The sequence below is a fragment of the Arvicanthis niloticus genome, chromosome 9, assembly GCF_011762505.2.
Source record: "Arvicanthis niloticus isolate mArvNil1 chromosome 9, mArvNil1.pat.X, whole genome shotgun sequence".
In the NCBI taxonomy this organism is placed as follows: domain Eukaryota; kingdom Metazoa; phylum Chordata; class Mammalia; order Rodentia; family Muridae; genus Arvicanthis; species Arvicanthis niloticus.
The window spans coordinates 82,765,912-82,774,388 of record NC_047666.1 but is presented as its reverse complement, the minus strand read 5'-3'; the positions used below and the strand labels follow the sequence as shown (position 1 = coordinate 82,774,388).

At 50.8% G+C, this 8,477-nt stretch overlaps 1 protein-coding gene across 1 annotated transcript; it reads left to right on the top strand.

Moving 5' to 3' along the window:
• The first annotated feature begins 1,448 nt into the window (after positions 1-1,448).
• Bhlhe41 (basic helix-loop-helix family member e41) lies at positions 1,449-5,841 on the top strand. The gene is made up of 5 exons (XM_034512003.2): positions 1,449-1,835; positions 1,974-2,037; positions 2,344-2,451; positions 2,799-2,910; positions 3,302-5,841. Exons 1-5 carry the CDS (start codon positions 1,774-1,776, stop codon positions 4,183-4,185), a joined length of 1,230 nt encoding a protein of 409 aa, XP_034367894.1. The 5' UTR covers positions 1,449-1,773; the 3' UTR covers positions 4,186-5,841.
• Positions 5,842-8,477: the final 2,636 nt, after the last annotated feature.

Genomic DNA, 8,477 nt, shown 5'->3' with positions numbered 1-8,477 from the left:
GGAAGCCGCCTTGGGGCACTAACAAGCTGTTGAGAGCTCTAACTTGCCTCGGAATCAGAAAGATCAACCACTTAGAGACGAGAGAGGAAGTAAGGGTTAAGATAAAAATCCAAATCTGCATTTAAAAAAATCACTTTCACTTTTATCATTAATTAATCGCCGGCTGTAAAACAGCCTTGTCGTCCGACTCGAGGAACCCGAGAGGGTGCTGGAAAGGAACTCATCCGGACAGCTCCGCCCAGGACTCCGGCTCCACTGCCGCGCCGCTAGGCCGGGAGGAGGCTCCGCAGCACGTGACCCGCTCCAGCCGCCCTGGCCGGCGACCCAGATCCGTCCCCGGAACCCAAGCGCGGCTGCCCTGGCCCTGCTGCGCTCCAGTGCGCGTGCATTTGGGGCCCAGGTCCCTTCTGGGTTCACGTGCCACTGGCGATCCGGAATGTCCGAGAGAGAACGTGATTGTCAATTCAGTGTAGGAGCAACCCGGGGTCTGCCCGCCCACAGGGATGGAATTCAGATTCGTTTTAATCCTGAATTGCGGGGACACTGGGCACCTGGGGACGGCTGTCCCCGGCCGTGTGGACCGAGCTCCCGAGGACACGGGGCGCGCGCACGACATCCCTGCACGCTGATGTGGCAGCCGCCGCAGGTCGCATCACGTTGCCGGCCCTGTGCTGGTACCCGCTGGAGACAGGATTAAGGAGGGAGGCCGCGGAGGTGCCAGTAGTAAACGTGGGCTCGCCACACTCTCGGCGTGGCTTATCGCACGAGGGAGGCGGGAGGCAGCACAGCGTCTCGCAGGCTGGGGCGGGCAGGACCGGACTGCGTGGCTTTCCCGCAGCAGTCCTTGCATGCCTCCCGCTCCGTGCCACCCTTCCCCCTCCCTGCTCTCCCCCGGGAGCACCCGAGGCCCCAAACGTCATCTGCCTCTGTGATTAGTGGCACCGCAATTCCGGCTGCTGCGGGAAGTTTAGATGGCCGAGGACACTGTTGCCAAAACCACTTGGAATGCGACATTCAGGATCAGTGTCTACATTTTCACTGATCTTAAATCCGGGGAGCGAATTGCAAGTCACCCCTCTTCAGGTTAGCTCTCCAGCCTGACCTAGAGGGTGTCTTCCTATCAGACCCTCCCTGGCCAGTAAGCGATGAGCAAAGGCTCCGAATTTTCCTTCCCTGCTCAAGTTTAGCTAACACGAATGAGCGTTTTTTTCTCTGGCCCAAACCAACAGTAATCGGTGGGAAAGCAAGAGGCCACGTCCACGGTTCTGCCCCGAGATGCCGGCCTAGCCGGGGGAGCCCCGCGTCCCGCCCCGCCCCCGCGCTCTACAGCGCCTCGGGGAAGACGAACGGCTCGCCGGGTGGCCGCTCCCTCCAGGTGGCCCCAATCAGGTGTCCCCGCCCCCTCCCAGCCCCTCCTCCCCGCCCCCCTCCGGGATGGACCGCGGATGGTACGTTCCGCACGTGAGCTGGGTGCTGGTCTGGCCGGCGACGCGCGTGCCCTGTGGCCAAACACTGCCCGGAGTGAGAGCAAACTACCAGCGCAGTGCGTGTGTGCGCGCGGGTGTGCGCGCGCGGGTGTGCGAGAGGGCGAGCGAGCGAGAGAGCGGCGGAGGGGCGGCCAACTGCTTCACACTTTCAATACTGCACTGAAGAGGGAGAGCAAGGCAGCCTGGAGACGCACACATCCCCCCCAAATCTCTCCAGGCGACCGTCCCACAGATTACAGGACAGAACCCTCCAAATCGAAACGGAGGAAACGGACAGCCATTGAACATGGACGAAGGAATCCCTCATTTGCAAGAGAGACAGTTACTGGAACATAGGGATTTTATAGGGTAAGGTGTACGCACCATTGCGAATATCTGTCTAGGCGTCGGTTTGGCTTTTTGTCCCCCTGCACAAAGTGATATGGAGCGGGTGAGGGCAGAGCCCCTCCCGGACTGGGGGCCTGATACCGATTTCTGTTTTTGCAGACTGGACTATTCCTCTTTGTATATGTGTAAACCCAAAAGGAGCTTGAAGCGAGACGACACCAAGGTAAGTCTTAAGTTTCCCATAACCTGCCTGGATAGTTAATTAGGGCCATTGATTTTGCAAGGAAACTCTGCCCGCAAATATATTCCAGCCCCGAGCTTTCCTAACTGAATTTTAAGTGGCTTGCTGGATACTCCGGGGGATATTCAACACCGTACCTGAATTTAAATTGGTTTTAGAAGTCTAGAGGAGAGAGTTCTGGGCATTAGTTCATTACATAGTGTGGGGATTGGGGTGGGAGGGTTCTATCCAGTAAGTGAATGAATGTTTAGCTTACTGCTGTATCTTTTCTCCGGCTCATATATGAAGGACACCTACAAATTACCGCACAGATTAATAGAAAAGAAGAGACGAGACCGAATTAATGAGTGCATTGCTCAGCTGAAAGATTTACTGCCTGAACATCTGAAATTGACAGTAAGATGCACATTTTCATTCTTTTGATGGTCTCCGGGGTGAATTTGCCTGATAATACTCCCAGAGATACGATAATAAATGTAAATATTAAAAGGCCTGCCTTCTAACTTGTGCTGTAACTAAGAGTTTCCCAGAGACTCAGAACAGGGGCTCAGGGCTAATGGCAGAGATCACTGATGACCTGGCTGTAGGGAACTGGGCAGCGCTTCCTTCCCGGTGGTGGTGGTGGTGGTGGTGGTGGGGTGTGTGTGTGTGTGTCTAAGTTGCTGGGCTGCGTGGAAGGCTAATCAAATAAAAATGCGTGTTTTAAAGTAACCCCTGTCCCCCTCTTTGTTGCACCACTGCAGACACTGGGGCATCTGGAGAAAGCAGTAGTCTTGGAATTAACTTTAAAGCACTTAAAAGCGCTAACAGCCTTAACGGAGCAACAGCATCAGAAGATAATTGCTTTACAGAATGGTAAGTGGGTCTGAGGAAGCCAGCCTGCCCTGATACAAAACGGGGTAAACGCTGGGGGCGCAATGCTAGGGCTCCCCGCTGCGTCCTGCTCCAGGTGAACATCGCCTCTTTCCCTTTGGTGGCAAGTATCCAGAGCATCCCAAAGGCTTTCTGCAGAGCTGGCGGAGCCCCGTTTTTATTTAAAGTGGCGGCTGCACCTCTCCAGTTGGGTTTTTCAGCCAGGAGGAGAGCGCCTCACCGCGCCACCCCCTCCTCTCGGCAGTCTGCGGATTATATCGCTGGAATGCCCAGGAAAAGCCGAGCTCACTGTAGGCAGCGCAGGGCCCACGTGATGAGCAGATGTCTTAACGCCGCGGTTTTTCTTCTCGCCTCCCTCCCCCGTGCACCCTAGGGGAGCGCTCTCTGAAATCGCCTGTCCAGGCCGACTTGGATGCGTTCCACTCGGGGTTTCAAACCTGCGCCAAAGAAGTCTTGCAATACCTCGCGCGCTTTGAGAGCTGGACGCCCAGGGAGCAGCGCTGCGCACAGCTCGTCAGCCACCTGCACGCCGTGGCCACCCAGCTCCTGACGCCACAGGTGCCCCCGGGCAGGGGCCCTGGGCGCGCGCCCTGCAGCGCGGGGGCTGCGGCCGCCTCGGGTCCCGAGCGCGTCGCCCGCTGCGTGCCGGTCATCCAGCGGACTCAGCCCGGCACGGAGCCCGAGCACGACACGGACACCGACAGCGGCTACGGAGGCGAGGCGGAGCAGGGCCGCGCCGCGGTCAAGCAGGAGCCACCCGGGGACCCGTCGCCTGCGCCCAAGAGGCCGAAGCTGGAGGCGCGCGGCGCGCTCCTGGGCCCGGAGCCCGCGCTGCTCGGCTCGCTCGTGGCGCTGGGCGGGGGCGCGCCCTTCGCGCAGCCCGCCGCGCCCTTCTGCCTGCCCTTCTACCTGCTGTCGCCGTCCGCCGCCGCCTATGTACAGCCATGGCTAGACAAGAGCGGCCTGGACAAGTATCTGTATCCCGCGGCGGCCGCACCCTTCCCGCTGCTGTACCCCGGCATCCCCGCGGCGGCCGCCGCTGCCGCCGCCGCCGCTTTCCCTTGCTTGTCGTCCGTGCTGTCGCCACCCCCGGAGAAGGCAGGCGCGGCCGCTAGTGCCCCGTTCCTAGCGCACGAGGTGGCGTCCCCGGGGCCGCTGCGCCCCCAGCACGCGCATAGCCGCACCCACCTGCCGCGCGCTGTGAACCCGGAGAGCTCTCAGGAAGATGCCACGCAGCCGGCCAAGGACGCCCCCTGAACCCAGCATTCCTTCCAGAACAGTGCAGGGGGCTCCCGAGGAGTCACCAGGTTTCCAAGTCAAACGTCCCCTAACGCGTACCGGGGAGGAAGAGTAAGCGATGCTCGACAGGCTTAGGACAAAAACAGGTGTTTTGTGTATGTTTGGAGTTCCTGTTTTGTCCGTTACTCACTCTTTCGCCACCCCACCCTGTACCCTTTCGCACTTCCTCCCCCATCCCTGCTGTCACGGAGCCTCCCTGAGAAATACTGGTTATATTCAAATACCCTCCCTACATTTAGTCCACGTCCCCTCTTTCCAAATACAGACCCTGGTTCAGGAGTCTGTTGGGTGGGAGAGCCATGTGGAACGAGTTAGAGTGCCTGGTACCAGGGCTCCTTGACTCAGGCCTGGAAGAGTAGCTGTGTCTCCCAACTGACCCCTTAGGAGGTGGTCCATTAACTGAGGGTCTCTGAGAGTTAAATTTATGTGTCAGTATTTTGTATTATTCAGCTTTTTGGAAGGTACCTATTTTCGAAGACTTGAGAATGCCATTGCTCTGTTGTGAGGTGGCCAGAATGATGTCTTTATACCTCGCACCTGTTGGGAGAAACTGAGAGATGGGCCATCTTCAGGCACTGTGTCAGGGTGGGAGCTGGAAGAGGGAGGTTGCAGCCCTTGGCGCCTTTGCTCGCACTTTATTGACAAATTGACCTCAAACCCTCTATCCAGTGTCTCAACTCACACATGTATGTCATAGGTTATATATTTGTGTTTCTGATCCCTCGTTATTTTCTCCATCATGGTCCCCAAATTTTTGTAACATTACTGGGTTTTTTTGAGGGGAGGGGTGTTAAAGTGCTCTGGGCTGGAAAAAAAAAAAAAAAAAAAAAAAAAGCCCAAACAGATTGATTGTCGAATTCTTAGATGACAGAAACGGAGAGAGGGGCTTGTGGTCCCTTGTGATGGTAAGTGCTGTGAACGAAGTGTAGAAGGCCCTGCCAGGCCTCTCGCTCTTTCAAGTCTGTATGTATTTTTTTGGGAGACCAAACCAGATGCCAGATAATCAGGAAGAAAGCTTTTTAAAATAAGGCATAAACCAAGACCTTGTCTAGATATTTTTAGTTTGTTGCCAAGGTAGCACCTAGAAGTCTCACTTGAATGTTACATAAGGGGTGAGACACAGTAGTCTAGAGTTGAAGAAAGTTATCTGGGTCTGTGAGTGTTCGGTCTGTTTGCTGCTGCTGTCGCTACTGTTTGCCTCAAACGCTGTGTTTAAACAACGTTAAACTTCTTAGCCTACCAAGGCGGCTGTATGTACATAGCTGTTAATACTCCCAGTTAATGATGTCTGACATGCTATTTTTGTAGGGAGAAGATACCTGCTAATGATATTTTGAGTTAAAATATCTTTTGGGGCGGACTTGGTGAAATGTTTGCACTTTGGTTACAATGCTTATACTGCTTGGTGCAAGCTTACGCTGTCTTAAATTATTAAACAAATAAAAATATTATCTGCAAGAAAAAAAAAGCTGGTTTAGCCAAGTTTAGTATGTAAAGATAAGCTAGAAACTATCTTTATATTCTAGTATTTTCAGCACTCCGTATTACCTAAATATTGCCACACTATTTTGTGATTTAAAAGTTCTTACTAAGGAATAAAATCTTTATATATGATACGAGGTGGTCTAATAATTAAATGATACTGGGTACCCCCGTGAGTTTTCAAAGACTGCTGTAAGGACATGATCCCATCAGGTACTCAGATGCTTTCTGTTTGTTTTGGGTTTATCACTGGTTTCTCCAGGGAAGACTCCTGTTTGGGCCCTGGGTCTCTGCTTCTCTGGTCTGTCTTAATGAAAACCACAGAGGGAATAATCTAGCAATCACGGGGATGGGGGGATGGGGGGGCATTGTTCACCTCAGGCCCAGTTTGCTAATGATTTTATGATTTACCAGGTTTGGGTCTGTGACCCTCTTGTGTGGTCTGGTGTTTCCCTTCTGCCCAGGTCTGAAACACAGTAGGGGAAGGATGTTTCATTCATGCAAATATTTTGCTTTCTTAACTTTTACAAAGTAGCCCTGGTATGGGACTTTGCCTTGGAGTTCAAGAAACAATTTGTAGACTTTTCTCAAGCATAAGATCATAACCGTGCTTGGAGACAAAGGGCTGTCCACTTTCTTTGGGTAGTAGTGTTGAACCCCTGACTTAAGGTGTGTGAGTGACAGTTTCTAAGATGTAGGGGAAGTACTCCCTCTGCTGACTGTGACAAGCTGACAAGGCATGGCAAACCCAAAGCCACAGCTCATACATCTGCTAGGTCAGTCCCCTGAACTTTGTAAGGGAAGAAAGTCAGGCAGGGTCACAGAGGCACTGGCCAGAGAGCATGGTCAAACCCTGTGTCTCCCTCCACTTGAGGACTTCATCTGCTGCAGAGTTCTGGGCCAAGGATGTTCGTTTTGATTGGGTAAAGCTCCTGAAATTCAGCAAACCAACCACAGGGGCAAGGGAAATAAAATTCAGCTAATGCTTTCAGCTGAAGCTGTGTAGAGCCTTGGTAATGTCAGCCACAAGAAAGATGGCTTGTCCTAAATTAAACGTTGCATAAAAAAACAGCATTTTAAGTATTTTGAGCTACATTTTGTTGCCATTATTGTCAGGACTGAGAAGAAGATGCAACAGTTGACATTTGCATGATTTTGTAACATGTAATAGAAGCTTTCTTTTTATTTTGGCCAGGTTTTATAGATTGCTTGTTCAGTCTGAAATTAAAAATAGTAACATGATAAAATTACGAAGTTAGGGCAGAAAATAAGAATAGTATTTTCCATATTACATCTGAAAATGTGATCTCATGTGTTTCTAGGGACGGTACTCCAGACCTTGTGCAAACTGAGCCAGAATGCCACCACTGGCCTGGGTGCTCAGCCTCTGAAGCTATTATTTGAGTCATTGGTTGATTTTAATGAATTAACAGCTGAGTCAGAACTCACTAAGGAGGTAGATCATGTGTTCTTCTAACTTACCAACTGCGAATCTTTATTCAATAATGAAGCTACTGTTCATCAATTTTGCATAGACTTAGAAAACTTTATGTTGAATTTATAAATGCCCCCACTACCCCGCTAAAATTTACATTTTCAAGGTGTTAGAAACCACAGCTGTGAAAATCTTAACTGGCATTCTAGTCCCATGGTTGTGAAAGTACTTTGACTTAATGCTGTTACTGATTTCAGGGGCCAGGACATTTGTGATTGCTAGCTTGTGGTGAGCAGGACCTTAGCCTGGTCCAGTCTGTCACTGGTCAGCCAATGTTTGTCCTCTCCATGGGAGGTGACTGCTTGAGAACTTGGGAAGACAGGGCTGGGCAAACAGATCTTAAAGGCTTTTTATTTCAGGTAGAGATGAGCAGAGTGATTTAAGACTACAGCCTCCTGATGTAAAAGAGGCACTTTTTTCCCCTAGCAAGCATATCTTTTACTAAAAACTTATTTTGATCTATCGAGCCTTCATATCAGTGTATTGCAGCCCTCTACCAACTATTCTTTTAGTTTAAGCAAGTTCTAGATAGATTTACAATCTGCTCACTCCTGCCCCAAGGTACAGCTTTTCATGGGTAAATTTGTTGGAGAACTGAGAGAAAATCTCATTTTCTGGGGAACAGGATTGCACTGAAAATGTGCTCGACTCGGAGTTTCTATGCCTGCCTTAAAGTTGTATTTCTTGTATGATTGGAACAAACTATACAAGTAGAAAACTATACTTTAAAGAAATATATTTTAAAACTCTGAATGTTGAGATATCCCCATAAACAACAGAAGCTTCTAGATTAATAGTACTTTTTTCTTTCCTTTGGAAAAAAAATTATTGGAAAGCATACTAAAGTTGATTCTATCTATCCTCTGGGATGTTCTAGGAAACTAGCCTGTGTATATTAAATGTTTCTAATGATTTGGGGATTGAGGCATCACTTTTACATGATGTGTTTTTGTGTGTGGTGTTTGTACTTGGGCACACCCATACAGAGCAGTTGTGTCAGATTATTTATATTGAGACAGGGTTTCACAATGAAGCGCTAGCTGGCCTGGAACTCCCATAGAGACCACATGCCTCTCTCTTCTAAGAGTGTTGAGATGAAAGGCACCACCACACCTGGCTACATCTGCTTTTTCAGAGTTTCATCCTCTTTCCCCAGCCAGTTTGCTAACTGTCACTTCTCAGTGGTCAGAGAGAGGCCTCTAATGCATACCTGATTTGGTGCCTGTTTACTGTGGGCAGGGACAGAACCACACCCATTTTCACACGTGTCTAA

Bases quoted from the DNA above. Each gene is read 5' to 3' on its own strand.
- Bhlhe41 (XM_034512003.2), top strand. From the start codon at position 1,774: ATGGACGAAGGAATCCCTCATTTGCAAGAGAGACAGTTACTGGAACAT. The intron at 1,836-1,973 runs GTAAGGTGTACG...CTGTTTTTGCAG, and splicing joins GAACATAGGGATTTTATAGG to ACTGGACTATTCCTCTTTGT. The intron at 2,038-2,343 runs GTAAGTCTTAAG...TCATATATGAAG, and splicing joins TGAAGCGAGACGACACCAAG to GACACCTACAAATTACCGCA.